Here is an 18,151-nt window from a genome sequence, read left to right on the forward strand (position 1 = left end):
CCTTGTCAAAAGCCTTTTGAAAATCTAAATATACCACATCCACTGGCTTTCCCATATCCACTCTACTAGTTACATCTTCAAAAAATTCTGTAAGATTCATCAGACATGATTTTCCTTTCACAAATCCATGCTGACTTTGTCCGATGATTTCACCTCTTTCCAAATGTACTGTTATCACATCTTTGATAACCAACTCTAGCATTTTCCCCACCACCAATGTCAGACTAACCGGTCTATAATTCCCCGGTTTCTCTCTCCCTCCTTTTTTTAGAAAGTGGGGTTACATTAGCCACCCTCCAATCCTCAGGAACTAATCCAGAATCTAAGGAGTTTTGAAAAATTATCACTAATGCACCCACTATTTCTTGGGCTACTTCCTTAAGCACTCTGGGATGCAGACCATCTGGCCCTGGGGATTTATCTGCCTTTAATCCCTTCAATTTACCTAACACCACTTCCCTACTAACATGTAATTCCCTCAGTTCCTCCATCTCACTAGACCCTCGGTCCCTTACTATTTCCGGAAGATTATTTATGTCCTCCTTAGTGAAGACAGAACCAAAGTAGTTATTCAATTGGTCTGCCATGTCTTTGTTCCCTATGATCAATTCACCTGTTTCTGACTGTAAAGGACTTACATTTGTCTTGACCAATCTTTTTCTTTTCATGTATCTATAAAAGCTTTTACAGTCAGTTTTTATGTTCCCTGCCAGCTTTCTCTCATAATCTTTTTTCCCTTTCCTAATTAAGTCCTTTGTCCTCCTCTGCTGGTCTCTGAATTTCTCCCAGTCCTCAGGTGTGCCACTTTTTTTTGCTAATTTATATGGTTCGTCTTTGGACTTGATACTATCCCTAATTTCCCTTGTCAGGGAAATTAGAGCATAGAGCAGTATAGCACAGAATGGACCTTTCAGCCTACAATATTGTGCCAATCTACATAAACCTACTCCATGATCAATCTACCCTTTCCCTCCTATACATCCATAACTCCCCATTTTCTTTATATCCATGTGTTGATGTAAGTCTCTTAAAATGTCTCTATTGTGTCAGCTTCTACCACTACCCCCACAGTGTATTTGAGACATCTACTGCTCCCTGTTTAAATAAAAAATGACCTCACCTGTGAATTATAGTTACCTTAAAAGGTGTATTGGCTATTGCCACCCTGGAGAAAAATGTACTGGACTCGCATAATCTTAGACATTTCTATCAAGTTGCCACTCATCCTCTTGTCACTCCAAAGTAAAAAGCCCTTGCTCATTCTTTCTTTCCCTATAAGACAAATGCTCTAATCCAGGCAGCACCCTCTCTAAAGCTTCTTCATCCTTCCTATAATAAGGCAACTAGAACAGAACACAATACTCAGCATTGTCCAAACAGAATTTTATAGAGATGAAACATTACCTTGTGGCTCATGAACTCTGTCCCTGAAAAGAAAGACCAACAGCTTGCCTGGCAACTTTGAAGGATCCTTGGATTTGGAGCCCAAGATTCCGCTGTTCCTCCACACTGCTAAGAATCTTGTTATTAACCTTCTGCTTCATTTTCAGGTTTGATCTTCCAAAGTGTATCACTCACACTTTTCTGGAGTGAACCCCATTTGTCGCTTCTCTCTCCAGCTCTGCATCCTGTCAAACCACAACATTCTGCACTATCCACAACATCATGAAGCTTTATTTTATCTGTAACTTTACTAAACCACCCTTCCACTTCCTCATCAGGGTAATTTATAAAAATCACAACAGATTCCTGCAGAATACCATTGGTCACCAACTTCTAGGCAGAATGTGCTCCATCTATTACTGCCCTCTGCTTCATGGAGACAAGCCAGTTCTGTATCCATGCAGCCAAAGTTAAATGGATTCCATTCCTTATGATTTTCTGGATGTGCCTACCATGGGGAATCTTGTCATATGTTTTACTAAAATTCATGAACATCATACCCACTGCTCTATTTCTTTGCAACAAAAGAAGTTTGATATGTTGACAGCTACCTCTGAATGTTTTTTTTCCTTTAATTTATTGCTGGATCATTCACAGGTTTTCATTTGCCCTGGAGTTGTGTTTATGCATTTCCTGCAATGCTGTCCTTGAGGTAGTCTTCTGCTAGAGCTGGTTTCTCAGGGCAGTTGGCCATCTGACAGAACTGTGTTGACAGCTGGTGATGCTCCTTCCTTGGCTCACTGGCTGTCAAAATTATTGTTTAAATTGAATTTTTGTCAGTGTCATAGGAATACACACATGTAAGCATACATATACGCAAACAGAATGAAAAACACTAATAAAATGCTTCACTCTTTTTGTTCCACCAACAACCAGTCTCCTTCATTTTATTGGGCACATTGTAGTTCAGTGCATGTTTGTTTTTGCTCGAAAATATATAGAAGCTCTACAAAGAGTCCAAAAGCAACACAGGTGTTCTGTGGCTAGCACCTTGTTAAGTAGAAGCTTGTGCTATGGCATCTGCTGTGCACATAGTAATGGGCACATCTGCTGGTATGGCTGTGTGGGTCACAATGGAAGACTTGCATCTTGTCCTTTCTAATTAGGTTGCATACAGTGACAAAGCCAATCCAAGACTCAAAGAACATGAGTAGATAATTTTGTTATGAGTCGAGTCTGGGTAAATTTGTTGCATCAGTTTGAAACTGAATTTAAGCTCATATGTTGCTATCTTCTAATTGTGTTTCTAGTTAAAAAAAATATGTCACTTACATTGGGAGAAGTTGTGGTTATTTTGGTCAGATTTTCTGTTTCCTTCTGTGTTTACTCGTACTCAAATTTGATGCACACTGTGAATTCAGTTGCTTACTTAGCATGTGAGCATAAACGTGTCCTCTCATATTCAAGCCATTGATTGATATAGTGTTGTAGATGGAGACTTTTAAATTTTTGTTCATTTAATTTGGCCCGAAATGAGAGTGCGGAGGAACTACCAGCACAAGTGGTGCATGCATTAATAATGGTAGGGGTATGGAAGGCCATGGTCCCAGTGCTAGTTGATGGGAGTAGGCAGTTTAAATGGTTTTGGCATGAACTAGATGGGCAGAAGGGCCTGTTTCTGTGCTCTACTTTTCTATGTCAATGACTTTAATGTTCTAAAATAATACTTTTGTTACTTAAAATTTTAATTTCTTGATATCCTTTTTTTCCCTTTGCTTTTCCACCCAGTAAGTCTCATTACTTTGTTTCTTTGAACTTTGAGCCTGTTTTTTTTTTACTGGGAAACAGGCTTATTTATTGTGGTCTTCAGCATTCTCCACGTTAATCTTGATGGCCATAAATTTCTTAAAATCTAGTGGATGTGATAATTCATCAGATTATCTTTTCAGTTTTTCATATACCCATGTCACATCAAAAATGCATGCATGCATGGGTGTTGTGTTTTATTTTTAAATAATTTAAAATTAATTTTTAAAACATTTTTCTGAGTAAATAAGGGCCGAAGAGAACTAATCATGATAGTGTGTTTGGTTAGTTGGTAGGCAGTTTGGCTGTTGACTTCAGTTTATTAAAGCCAAGTTGACTGGAAATAGCTGATAAAATAAAAAAGGTGACCCTTCAGAGTGAATGAGGTTAAGCATAGGATCCTGGTGGACCCATTGTTTTAGCCTGTACTTGTCCCACAGAACGTATTTTCCCTGCCATTTAGCACTTTCTCTGCTTATCGAATTTCTTCCCAAATATGTCCACCTCCACCTTTAATGCCCTTGGCCATTTTGACATTTTCCATTGAATTTCTCCACCTCCAGTTCACCAATACCAATTTAGCTCATGTCCAATACCTCTGCATCTCCAGTCCACGTTGTAAAGGGTTTGTCATTGGGATCAGGGAGAGATTTGGTCCTTCATCATCACCCTTCTTCACATGGTTGAATTCCTCCCATTCCCAAATCAGAGGTGTAGTAATGTCTGACTCTTTGTGGTATACTCAGAACGGGCTTTTTTTCAGTATTGCTCGGACCCCCTCAGTTACTCATCAGTTACTCTCTCACATTTCTGATACAAGTTGATGTCTGTAAAGTTCCATCCCCTTTGCTGCACAAGCAAAAAGCTGGAGGAACTCAGCAGGTCAGGCTGTGGAGAGGAGTAAGGTCTCAGCCCGAAATGTCTCCAAATTCCTATTGCATTATTGGCAATGTGTTGACTAAATCTGTTTCTACTTCCTTTAACGACTTCACACATCTCTTCAGTTTCTCTAGATCTGTAGTATCTGTTTATCTCAACTAACCTCCCATTTCAACCATTTGAGGGAGTTTGTTCTTTCAGTAACTCCACCATTTTCATCAAAGCTCATTTCTTTACTCTTGCAGCTATAGATTGTACTGTCTCTAGCACTTTACCACTTCCCATCATCAAGTCCCATCATCCTCTCCTAGTGAAGCAGCAATTTATGTAGTCCACAAGGTGCATCTTGGCTTCCAGTTATCTTTCTTATTCCATTCTCCACCTGACCTCTGCCTTTAGCCTCTGTTAAAATGAAGCCCAACCTAAGCTTGAAGAACAGTATCTCTTCAGGCTATGCATGTTCTTGCCCTAGAGGTTTGGTAATGTTACACAACTTACCCTTCCAATTTATGTCATATTGGGAAACTGAAATCATTCATTCACTTTGAATGCTACAGAAAAGCAGATTATTTATTAAGTGATAAGAAATTTGGTAATGTTGCTATTCAAAAGGATCTGAGTAAAATCACGAGTTCCTGAAGGAGATTGAGTATGTGCAGCTGGCTATTAAGAAGGTAAACAATACTTCCCTTCCCATTACCCAGACTCCCAGATAAAAGGTCATTGATTTGCAAATGGGTTTTTCTGCTTCATAGGCTTTCCATGACCTGCTTATTATTTTCAGCATTTTCTTTTATTTCTGGTTTCCAGTAATTACAGTGCTTTGCTTTTCTCAGTTCCAGCATTACTTTCCACTTCTTTCCTCTATGTTCATTCATCACTCCTTAATTTCTCCTTCAGACAGATCAACTAGCAAGACTTCACTCCTTTTTTCAGCTGCACTGTTACAGTCTACATCTTCCAGTTTCTCCATTCCTAACCTATTCTGCAACTTAAAACGTGCTAATGTTTAACTTTCCCTAGTCTGTGTCATCCTGAATTAATCTTCACAGATGCTGCCTGTCAGAAGTATTTCCTCTTTTTTTAATTTCTATTTTAGATGCACATTTGTACTATGTAGGACACAAAATCCTCAAATTCGTATAAGAAAGTCCCAGAATTAGATGGTTTCATATTTGTTATAAATTTGGGTTTTTAAAAACCAGTTAAGATCAGGGGAAAATAAAGTGAGTTGCGTTTTATCATCATATCCAGGTTTAGTACCAGGAAAATAAATCAGTGTGAAAGTTATGTACCATTTCCATAATAGTTCATTCTGCACTTGATGGTTTAATTTCAGTTTAAGACCATAAGTTTTAGATGTCTTGCCAAATCTCTGCAAACTCTAGAGAAGTAGAAGTGTTGCCGGGCTTTCTTTGTAATTGCATTTGCAGACTGACCCCCGGATAGGTCCTCTGAAATTGTAATACCTAGGAATTTAAAGTTGCTAACCCTCTCCACCCCTGATTCTCTGATGAGAATTGGCTCATGGACCTTTGGTTTTCCTCTCCTGAAGTCTACAATCTGTTCCTTGGCCTTGCTGAGATTGAGTGAAAGGTTGTTGTTAAGACACCACTTAGATTTTCAGTCTGCCTCCTACATGCTGATTCATCACCATGTTTGGTTCAGCTCATGACAGCGGTGTTGTTAGAAAACTTGAATATGGCATTGGAGCTGTGCTTAGTCCCACCATCATAGATGTAAAACGAGTAGAGCAGGCTAAGCACGCAGCCTTGTTGTGCACCTGTGCTGATGAAGATCATGGAGGATATGTTGTTGCCATTCTGAACTGACAAGTAAGGAAATCCAGGATCCAATTGTACAAGGAGGTATTGAGGCCATGGTCTCAGAACTTATTAGTTTTGAGGGAATGATGATATTTATTGCTGAACTGTAGTTGATGGAAGAATATCCTGTAAGTGTATTGGATCACCTAGCTGACCTTCTACCGGCATACAGACAGAGGCTGAAGAGCAAAGCTTCAGAGATGAGGACAATAAATAGGTGGTTGCAGGAGACAGAGGAGTGGCTACAGATTGCGCTGTCAGTGGACTGGGCCATGGTTCTAGCACTCACCTGGAGCTCTGAATGATTTCAGCTCTGAATGTAACAGACTTTATTGTAACAGCTGTAGACAAGGGTGTCCCCACTAAATCATTTAAGAGCCTTCCCTAATCAGATGCCCTGGATGAACCATGATGCCTAAAATCTGTTGAGGGCCAGATCAGAGGCATTCAGGTCTGGAGACCAAGAAAGTTACAAAAGGTTCAGGTACAATCTCCGGAGAGCCATCTTGGGCAAATGGAAATTTCGTACCAAAGTTAAATCCAAGAAGACTGCTCAACAGCGATGTCAGGGCTTGAATGCTAACACCTCTTAGAAAGTTAAATCAAGAAGTCAAGCCACATGTAACACAGCAGGGCTTCTCTTCCAGATGAGGTCAATGCCTTCTATGCTTGCTTTGACCATCAGAACATGGGGGAACCATCTCAAGCCCCCCACATCTCCCAGTGACTCTATGACTTCAGTCCCACAGAAAGCATCTGGACTGGATGGGGTATCTGGCCACATACTAAAGACCTGTGTTGATCTGCTGGCTGGTGTGTTCACTGAGTGTGTGGTTAGAATTTTTGAGATGGTAGTTGAGGACTAGCCAGTTGGTGTGATGTTTACAGACTTGAGGAAGGCCTTTGATGTGTCACAGAAGAGATAATAAAACACAATTGAAAGCATGATAGTAGATTAAGGATTAACAGTCAAGAAATAAGTATTAAATAAGCCATTTAAAATGAAAGGTGAATGTCACAGGGATTGGTGCTGAGTCTCCAGTTGTTCACCACTATCAACAATTTTGATTTGGAATAAGGGGTCAGTCAAGTACATCATATCTATGATACAAAATTAGGTTGCACTGTGGGCTACATGGAGGATCCTGGGAGGCTTCAGGGGGATATAGACCAGCAGAGTATTTAAATAGTTAAAAAAAGTAGATGACATTGGTGTTTAGAGAGACTTGATATATTTGGATAGTGAATCTTTGGAATGCATTTCCTAATAAGACTAAGGAGGGTCAGTCACTGGGTATGTTAAAGAGATCACGATACAAGGTGAATTCGGGGAAATGGAATTAGAGCAGGAAAGAAGTGCTGAGGTATGGGTTAGCCATGATCATGTTGAATGGCAAATTATGTGCAAGAGAATAAATTACTTAATCCTGCTATTTATTTTCCAAAGGAACTACAACCATTTTTCTTAAAGTATAACCCCAATGATTTAATTGTTCTTTTTTCCCCCTCAATGAGCAGTGACTTCAGATTTGCCAGTAACCATTAAGCTTCTCCAAATCTTACCCTGCACCTTCAAATTTATTAAAGGATTTTGAATTTTTATTTTTAAATGGTAATCACTCATCATAAACTAGCATCTCATTCACTGGTATTGTACACTTAGTAAATCTGTCACCCTTACTTTGTCTGGCATACATGTGTGCAGGTAAATTGTTTCTTTTATTGTTGACTTGATCTGGTTAAGAAATCATATCGTGTGTCATTCAATTGTATCACAATGAAGTACTTCAAGATGATGGCTTCCAATGGGTATTATATGTTAAGGATTAGAATTCGGTTTATTATTACTGACTGTGATAAACTATGTATACCTGTCTGGACACGCCCCTCTGCTGACTGTTCCTGTGGCTCCTCCTTTAGACCCCTGTATAAAGGCGATTGGGGCACTGCTCCTCCCTCAGCCTTCGACATGTCTTGCTCCCTTTTCACTGTTAATAAAAGCCTATCGTTCACTTCCAGTCTCCTATAGTTATTGATGGTGCATCACTGACGTATTTCACAAAATCAGTTGATTTGTGGCAGCAGTACAGTAAATACACAAAATATACTATAAATTACAATAAAATATATTAAAAATTAAATAAGCAGTGCAAAAAGAGAGCACAATGGTGAGGTGGTGTTCATGGGTTCTTTGACTGTTCAGAAATCTGATGGTGGTAGGGAAGCAACCTTTTCAAAACATTGAGTATGTGTCTTAAGCTGCTGTACCTTCTCTCTAATGGTGGTAATGAGAAGAGGGCATGTCCTGGGTGGTGAGGGTCCTTTTAGAGGCATCACTTTTTGAAGTCTAATGGGTCTTGGGTCACCTATATTTTATGATTTTAGTCTACAAGAGCAAGTAACAGTACTTTTATTGCTTTGTTGAAGATCTGTTTTACAAAATCTTGAGTATTTTGTCTTGGACGTTCTGCTCACTCTGCATGTATGTTTTGGTCATGTGTACAGGTAGTCCCCGAGTTACGAATGTCCGACTTACGGACAACTCGTACTTATGAACCGAGGAAGGAGAGCGCTGTCAGCCATTTTAAGTCGGATCGCGACTCCATCCGCCATTTTAAGTCGCCGTTGACACTGTGTTGAGTGTTTAACTTTGTATTTGGCTTAAATTTTTCTTAGTAAAATTCACCCTGGACACCCTCCCCCCCACTGTTCTGGTTGGCTGGTGGCTGCAGTCAGATCAACACCGGGCTAGAGAATGGAGGTTCCCGAGTTCAATTTAGTGACAGACCGCTCCTGTACCGGGTTGATACCGATCCAGTGACTCCCGTACCATCCGTGCCAGGTTAATGTTGAGCTCGCAACTCGACCTTGTAAACAAAAACTTTGCCACCTCCAGTTTAAATTCCACGCGGAATATTGTGGAGGATCAAATACCCAAACCCAACACAGCCCCCACTTGTCCCATTTAACCTGTCTCAGTGCAGTGCAGTTTAGGACCCTGGGAATTCAGTGGTCCTCAGGACCCAGCGGACCTCGGGAGCTGGCGCAGGTCGGAACCTGCTGCCCGCAGTGTTTCTTTTCCATTGATGAGAAGCGATCGTGTTTGAAAATAAAGTGGAAATAGTAAAGCGTTTGGAAAGAGGTGAAACGCCTAGGCTGCAGTCGGTCAATGATCGGAACAATTTTAAAGGATAATGGATAAAGTGAGAATAATGGAGCATGTGAAAGGCCCTGCCCCGATGAAAGCTACAAATATTACTAAGCAACACAGTGGTTTAATTATTGGAATACATATGTTTCTTAAGTGTTTTATATGGATAGAAAGGTAAAATATATACTATATACTAAGACAAATGTTTGACTAACTGACACTAAATAATACCAGATGTACTTGTTCCGACTTGCGTACAAATCCGACTTAAAGACAGGCTCAGGAATGGAACTAGTACGTAAACTGGGGACTGCCTGTATTTTGGTGTGTTTTTCAGAAATGATATAAGCTTTAAACATTAATTACTGAATTACAAATAATCTACCTGAACTGTTGTTTCTGTGACTGTGCATGTCATAATTGGTTGCTTCAGTAATTACACATTGTATTAGTTTTTGCTCCTCAACTACTTCATCTGGAGTTAAATTTCCAGTTGTTCTGGCTCCAAGTCTTTATTTCCCACTATCTAATTAACTTGTTATGGCTCCTCCTGCACTGTACATTAGTTATCTTCTCGATCATTTTTGGTTTCCTGAGAATTATCTTTATTCATTCTATTACCTCCATTGCCTCATCTGATAATCTGTACTCAAAGTTTGTTAAATGCCCATCCTTTTAGGTATTTGTCCTTCATCGCAGCTTGGATAGTTATTGCACTTCTTGCTCTGCTAAGTTATCTAATGCTGAGCCTTCTGCGTCCTCTGCAATTGGTCATTCCGCCTTAATTTAGTAATACACAAGTAAAACATTTCACTTGAATCCAACCCCAGATGGTAGACAAAAACCTAGACGAATACCTTATTCACTTGGTTCTTGAAAATGTTAATTTACTCTATGCTTTTTGATTTTTTTTTTGCTACCCCTCTGTTCATGAGGCTGTTTTAATTTTAAAAATATGATTTTTTTTATATATAGCAAACTGTTTCTGATTCATGAATATTCAAGTACTTAACTCGTACTTTGATATTTGGACCCAGGTTATATAACAAAAACTCAGCAGTTTGCCTGCAGACACATCTGTAGCCCTCTTTGCTGCTAGATTGTATAAATTGGTCCATAATTTCCTGCCTTAATCCTTTCTCATTTTGTTAGAGTGGGACATTTGATTTAATAATCCTTTGGCACAATAAATTTCAGTTTCCAAGTTTATTTTGTTACATCTTTATTATTAGCTTTTCCCATTTCTTCCCTGAGTTTATATTTTTGTAACACCTTAATCCATGTTACTTTTTAATCTAGATGCTTCTGAATATACATCTGGCATGGCAGCTATTTCTGATGTTGAATGCAGTTTTTCTTGTTAACGCTATTCCCTTGGGTCTTTTGTCTTTTCTCATGTAGGAAGGCTTGAAAATATCATGTAAGATACTAGACCTAGTTGTGGAGTAAGATAGCATCTTGTGTCCCGAGAGTGCAAATGTTTCTTAACTTGTGCTAATGTCCGTGGTTTACTAATCACAATTGCTCCTCTTATTTGGTCTGATTTTACGAAATGATTTGATCTATGGCAAGAAGACTTGTTAAGGTTGCTTGTACTTTGCATTTGAGTCATTTTAATTAGTGATTCTTTCAGTAGAATTAACATGACTTTTATTTAAAAACCAATTGAATCATCAATCTAATTTGTGTTGTAAGCTATCTTTGAAGATTTGTTCTGTGCTTCCTGTGAAGTTGAATTGCTGCCGACTTAACAAAAATAATGATATTGTCCACCAAATTCTTCAATATTTAGCTGTTCTGACCACCATCAGGTCATGCTGATTACCCCCTTCCAACGCTGAACACGCTGTAAAGCCATTAATTTTCTTTGTTATGAGTACTAGAGGACACAGATTTCATATTGTTTCCAGCTTGTTGAACTACTGTCAACTTGCATTAAAGAAGGATTTTAATGTTTTGGATAGCAGTTTGGAAATGCACTCTCTCAGTTTTTTTAAAAATCCGAATTGGAATAGTACAGCTAGTCTATCTCTAGTACTAAAAGGAATCTCCATTCTTTTCCTCAGAGGAAATTTTGGAGCGGCAGAAAGCAAAAGAAGAAGCAGAGTTGGAGGAAGTTAAGCGAAAAGCAGCAGATCAAGCAGAGAAAGACAGGCAAGAGAGTGGGGATAATACCCAGATGGATATTGAGAAAAGCAAAGAAGCATCAGAAGAGCAAACTGAAGAGAAGGACAAGGCTAGGAATGAGACTGAAGAAAATGTTCAGGAAAAAGGCACAGAAGGTAACTGATGTTTACCCCTGTAAAATCATACTGGGTTACTTACCAGCAAGAAGCAGGGGTTTCCAACCTTTTGTATGCCGTGGACACTTACCATTAACCAAGGGGACCATGGACCCCAGGTTGGGAACCCCTGCTGCTAGAAATATTACAAATTGTTTTTGATTCCACTGAATTGAGACAGTTTGTTCCTGTTAGTCTGCAAATTAGTTTGAGGAATCAAATGTCTCCTGAGTGATTAATAGTTGAAACCAGACATTGAAGCCACTATACCAAAATAAATGTGCACATTGCTCAATATACTCAGCGGATCAGGCAGCATCTGTGGAGAGAGGGGCAGGTAATATTTTATGTTGATATCCTTTCATCAGAACTACTGCATTGCAGTGAAATTAGTTCCAGATCACAAATGGAGCAAAAAATTTAGTCTTGTATTCAAAAAAAATCTATTTCAAGTTTTCCTGATCTAAGTTAATGGAAGTATATGCAGCATCACATTTATGAAAGGTTCAAATCCCAAATGAGCCGCTGAACTTGATGTTGATTTTCAGACAGTTGTTGTCATTATAAAGAGGGTATATTGCTTTCTTTACCAGTAAATTGCTTTTATTGAGCAGCCGTGTTAAAGCTGTCAGACCCAACATGCAGGCACCTTAACCAGGTTGTACTTGAAATCATATGGAAACAATATTGTCCATGATGTCTTGAAGATGTGGGAGTAATTTCACAGCATAAACTTGTAAAGAAGAAAAGGGTAATTTTTGTTCTCCTTTCCTTTTGGGTATCAAATTTAATATTTAATTTTTTACCAATCCTGCTGATGAATTTAATGATTATGAAAGAAATTTCATGGGTTGCTTTTAATGTAACAGCCAGAATGAACGACTTTTAGTCTGTTTTGAAAAGGGTTTATTAAGCCAGATGGCATTCCATGCAATGCAGCATTTTTTTGAATTGAAAATGAGATTCAAATCAGTTGCTGTCATTATAGCTCATATCTTTTGCATAGAAACAACAGTGTCAACTTGTGAAATATTACCAGTGGTGGTCAAGGTTAAACTTTGGAAGCAATTATTGCACCTGTTCATTTGTTTTGAGCATTGTTGGCTTTACGAAAGCTTAAAAATTGCACAGTGGTCCTTTTATGGTAAAACCTGTGAAAACATGTTAGACTGAAGTTGGTAATCTTTATTATTTTTTCTTAATTATACAATGTGAAAGGAATTCCAATCTCAATTTGTGAGAATTCAAATATTTCCCAATAGTTACAGTCAGGGATGTATTCAAAAGGTGGTGCTTGTGTTCTACATTTTGCTATAGACCCCACATCTAGTGGAGAGAACCATAGCACGGGAAGTTCTGAGACATTGAAGAATGATGGCAACAGCCAAAATCCTTCTACAGAGGAAAATAAGGCTTCCCCGTCAAAGGATACCGCAGAGAATGAGCTGGCAAACTCTGAAGCTGAGAAACTAACAGAGGAGAAGAAATTGGCAGTCGAATCAGTACAGCTTACCATGGATAGAACAGGTACATGAGGTTACTCAGAACCTTTGATGGGGGAACGTAATTTTTATCTAGACTCATTCTAAGTGACAAAACTACTTTCATTGTAGAAATCATTCACAATTTTTTTGGTTGTATTTTTTTGAATTGCAGGCTGCTTTCCTGCCTGCCAACATATCCATCAGCAAAATAATAAAGCATATGACAATTTACTGAATCTACTAACATTCTGATCAGATCAAAAAATATAGCACATCTTTTGAGTTTTTCTTTTCTCTTGTGATTGAGTTGTATTTTGATAGTAGCTTTTATATTTATATTTCCTCTGCTCTTGAGTTTGTTTCTGCCTTCACCCAATGGGTCTGTGCATTAAATAGAAATTTATCACCCCACCAGCAAGTTGTTTTTTTTCCATTCTCATACTATCACCATCATCATTGTGTTGCTTTGGAACCTAGTGGCTGTTTACCTAACTCAGGGCTTAAACTTAAAGCTGGCCTTTATATACATACTCAAAACACACAAAGTGTAAGTGGATGATGATTTGAGCATGGTGCAGAAGTTTTCTTAAGTTATAAATAACTCATAAGGAACTTGGACTTATAAAGGACTGTCAAATACTTGATTGCATGCATGTGTGCTAATTTGGCCGGTGTAAATGCAGGTTGTTGAAAAAGCATGTCATCATGGAAAAGGGGCTTGGGAATACAGTCTGTTAACAGAAATGCGCATGATAAATATGTTAAAAATATTATTCAGCATGCGGAATATAAAGACCACTTTTTTGTGTATTGCATCCTTTGTCCTTATCCAGTATAGGCTCTCCTGTATTACAGCTGATTGAGTAGTGGTACTGAGCTCTTAAATTACTACTTCAAAATTTGAGATGTGGAATAAATTTCACTTTCATGGAATTTATTTAGAAAAATAGTAAATAAACGAACACACTATTTTTAAACTCACAGATCATATGGTTTTGTGATGGAAAATTGTGAGGCAGACTATATTCTAGGAAAGCAAGCACAACCTTGTAATCCAGCAAATCGTCTGTGTTTGCTTCTTTGACACCAAGTAACCCAGCTCATAACAAATCTACTTCTAGATATACACATCGTCTGGATACTCAGCTCATCATGTGTGCCTAACAGGAATATAAGTTTCCTGTATGTTTCTCTCTTTAAATTTATCAAACTAATTGCATGAAGAGATAAAATTTTGTATAAGTTTATACAAAACAATGGATGGGTTAATTTGATTATAATATATGTAACTTTGAATGCTCTTTTATTAAAAGAGAGAGTGTTCAATATGTGTATAATTACATTGTAGAATAAGCAGAATGCCATCAGATGTTGAACCTAATGACATTTCAGTTGTTGCAGTTCTGTCCTTAGGCCTTGCTGAAGGCCAGGTGGGGATGTAGGAAAAATTTGAAGTTGTTTAATAAATGACCAATTATGTAACTTTTAATTGATTCCCCCTCACCTTGTGGAGTTCTTATGAAGAGTGTTATGAATAAGAGGTATCCCTACCATTAACATCCTAGAGATCACCACTGGCTTAATCTCAGCTAGACTAGCCACACAGAAAGTGGCTGCCTGAGAAGCTCTTGATGCCCTAAGGTTCTCCTGATACCCCAAAACATTTTGCCATTTACAAAGTATGTCATGATTATGATGAAATACTCTTCACTTCCCTGGAGGGTAGCTCTGACATAACTGAAGAGTAATGCAGGATAAAGGAACACATTTGATTGAAATCCCATCTATCACACGAAATATTAATTTACTTTATTTTACCACTTGTATAACGTGGCAGTAATCTGCTGCTTAGGAACTGCATTGTCATTACCTTCCACTGCCCTCCTTTCAGCACATCATAAACCTACAGCCTCGAGCAACACACACAAAATGCTGGAGGAATTCAACAACTCAAGCAGCATCTTTGGAGGTGAATAAGCTGTCAATATTTCAGGCCAAGACCCTTCACATTAGGGCTCCAACTAACATTAGAAATCAAAAAAGTTGATTTATAGAATCATAGAACACTGCACCATAGAAATAGGTCCTTTGGTCCATTTAGTCTCTGCTGAACCATTAATTCGACTAGTCCCATTGACCTGCACCTGGACCATAGCCCTACATGCCCCTCTCATCCATGTACCTATCCAAATTTATCTTAAATGTTGAAATCGACCCCATATCCACCATTTGCACTATCAGCTCATTTCACATTCTCACTACCCTTTGAGTGAAAAAATGTTTTGAGGGCAACAGGAGTACTGTCCTTAAACAGTTCACCTTTCATCCATGACCTCTTGTTATAGTCTCACACAACCTCAGTGGAAAAAAGCCTGTTTGCATTAATCTTATCTATTCTCCCCATAATTGTTGTAGCCTCTTTCAGATCTCCCCTCAATCTCCTGTGTTCTGAGGAATAAAGCCCTAACCTATTCAACCTTTCCTGATAACTCAGGTCCTCAAATCCTGGCAGCATCCTTGTAAATTTTCTTTGCATTCCTTTAATCTTATTTACGTCTTTCCAGTAGTTAGGTGACCAAAACTGCACACAATCCAAATTAGGCCTCACCAACGTCTTATATAATTTCAACATAACATCCCACCTCCTGTACTTGATACATTGATTTATGAAGGCCAATGTGCCAAAAGCTTTCTTTATCACCCTACCTACCTGTGATGCTACTTTCAAGGAGTTACAGAAATTCATGCCCAGATCTGTCTGTTCTACTGCACTCCTTAGTACCCTACCGCTCATCGTAAAAGATCTACCCTGGCTGGTCTTCTGAAAGTGCAGCAGCTCACACTTGTCTGTGTTAAGCGTTGATAGTATACCCCAAATCTTGGTGTCGTCCACAAATCTGCTGATCCAGATTGTTGATATAACTGACAAACAACAAGGGACCCAGCACTGTTCCTTGCGGCATACCAAGAGTCAGAGGCAAGCATCTATAACCACTCTCTGGCTCATTCCATGAAACTAATTTCTAATCCAAATTACTACTTCATCTTGAATGCCAAGTGACTGGAACCTCTTGACCAACCTCTCACGTGGGACCTTGTCAAACACCTTGCTAAAGTTCATGTGGACAATATTCACTACCCTACCTTAATCAATTTTCCAGGTAACTTCCGCGAAACAATCTCGAGATTGTTTAGACACGACCTTCCAAAGCCTCAAGACAGCAAACACCTCTCCTCTGTAACTTGTATAGGGTCTATGACCTCGCAGCTGTAAGGCCTAACATCCATAGACTGTGTCCACCTCCCAAGTAAATACAAACATACCTTTTAAGATTTCCCCACTCTTTCGACTCCATGCATAGATTGCCACTCTGATCTAACAGAGGGTCAATTTTGTCCTTTGCTATCCTTTTGCTCTTAATATATCTGTAGAAGTCCTCGGGATTCTCCTTCATCTTGTATACAAGAGCAACCTCATGTCTTTTAGCCCCCCCCCCCCCCCCCCCAATTTCCTCCTTAAGTGTTGGGTGCCACGCTAGCATAGCAGTTTGCGAGGCAATATTACAACTCATGGCCTTGGGGTTAATTCCAGAGCCCTTCTGTAAGGAGTCTTTGTATGTCCTCCCCAAGAATAAGAGGGCTTTCCCTGGGTCCGCTGGTTTCCTCCCACGGTCTAAAGTTGTACCAGGTAGGTTAATTGGTCATTGTAAATTATCCTGTGATTAGATTCGTTAGTTGGGTTTGTCGGAGGTTGCTGAGGCAGTGCGGCTTGAGGGGCTACGAGGGCTCATTCCATGCCATGTTGCTAAATAAATAGTGTTCTCTTGCATTTTTATACACAAGTACTTAATCTGGTCGTGCCCCTCTGTAGCTGCAATACACCTCCTCTTCTTAACCAAGACTTCGATATCTCTCAAAAACCAAGGTTCCATTAACCTTGCATGTTATTCTGACAGGAACATACATACTCTGTACTCTCAAAAATTTCAATTTTGAAAGCCTCACACTTAAATGCACCTTTGCCAGAAAATAACCTGTCCCTATCCACACTTGCCAGGTCCTTTCTGATGCCATCAAATTCTCCAATTTAGAATCTCATCTTGGATCACACCTATCCTTTTCCATAATAATCTTGAAACTAATGGCACTAAGATCATGCAAAGTGTTCCCCTACACAAACTTCTGTCATCTGCCCTGTCTCATTTCTTGTTAGGAGATGTAGTATCACACTTTTTCTAGCTGGGACTTCTATGTACTGATTGTGAAAACTTTCCTAAAAACACATTTGACAAACTCTTTCACATCCAACCCTTTTTACAGCATGGGAGTCCCAGGCAGTTTGTGGAAAGTTAAAATCACCTACTATACAACCTTGTGTTTCTTCCAACAGTCTGCAACCTCTACAAATTTACTCCTCTAAATGTCACAGACTATTGGTTTTTTATAATATAATTCCATTAATGTGGTCATACTTTCTTATTCCTCAGTTCTACCCATAAAGCCTCACTGGACAAGCTCTCCGGTCTGTCCTGACTTGAGCACCACTGTGATATTTTCCCTGACTAATAACGCCACCATTTTTCTTCTGATTTTTCCCACTCAATGACTTCTGAACTATGGAACCCCAAAGCATTGAGTTGCCAGTCCCCTCTCTCCTGCAACTAAGTCTCACTAACAACTAGGATGTCATAATTCCATGTGCTGATCTATGCCTCAAACTTATCTGCCTTTCCTACGATACTCCTTGCGTTGAAATATACACAACTCAGAACATTAAACCCACGTTTTGATTCCTGACCTATGTAGGCTTAACAACATCTTAACCCACAACCACTCCATTATCTTTTCTGGCACTCTGGTTACCATCCTCCTGCAACTCTAGTTTAAATATGCCCAGGCAGCATGAGCAAACCTTCCTAGTAGGATATTAATCCTCCTCCGGTTTAAGTGCAAACCATACCTTCTGTAAAGGTCCCACCTTCCCTGGAAGAGAGCCTAATGATTCAGTGATCTGAAGCCCCTCCTCCTGCACCAGCTCTTTAGCCACATGTTAAATTGTATGATCTTCTATTTCTGGCCTCACTAACAAGTGACGTGGGTAGCAATCCTGAGATCACAACCCTGAGAGTCCTGTCCTTTAAGTTCGCAGCTAACTCTCTGGACTCACTTTACAGGACCTTGTTACCAATTCTACTTCTGTCATTGGTACCTACATGGTCCATGATCTCCGGCTGTTCACCCTCCCACTTAAGAAAGTTATGGGCTCAATCGAAGATATCCCTGACCCTGGCACCTGGGAGGTGACGTGCATTCAGGAATCTTGTTCTAGAAACATAGAAT

The 18,151-nt window shown here is 39.2% G+C and overlaps 1 protein-coding gene across 15 annotated transcripts in view; it reads left to right on the top strand.

Moving 5' to 3' along the window:
* bptf (bromodomain PHD finger transcription factor) overlaps positions 1–18,151 on the top strand; it is a 170,496-nt gene that overhangs the window by 71,290 nt on the left and 81,055 nt on the right. For 12 of the 15 annotated variants that reach the window (XM_059948291.1, XM_059948300.1, XM_059948295.1 and 9 more), the window contains exons 4-5: positions 11,112–11,327; positions 12,645–12,854. The exons of 2 other annotated variants lie outside the window; for them this stretch is intronic. In XM_059948291.1, coding sequence (XP_059804274.1) covers positions 11,112–11,327; positions 12,645–12,854 — 426 coding nt within the window. The remainder of the gene's footprint in view (positions 1–11,111; positions 11,328–12,644; positions 12,855–18,151) is intronic. One more of the 15 variants, XM_059948301.1, reaches the window with a different exon arrangement.

This window comes from Hypanus sabinus, chromosome 23 (assembly GCF_030144855.1).
Source record: "Hypanus sabinus isolate sHypSab1 chromosome 23, sHypSab1.hap1, whole genome shotgun sequence".
Taxonomy (NCBI): domain Eukaryota; kingdom Metazoa; phylum Chordata; class Chondrichthyes; order Myliobatiformes; family Dasyatidae; genus Hypanus; species Hypanus sabinus.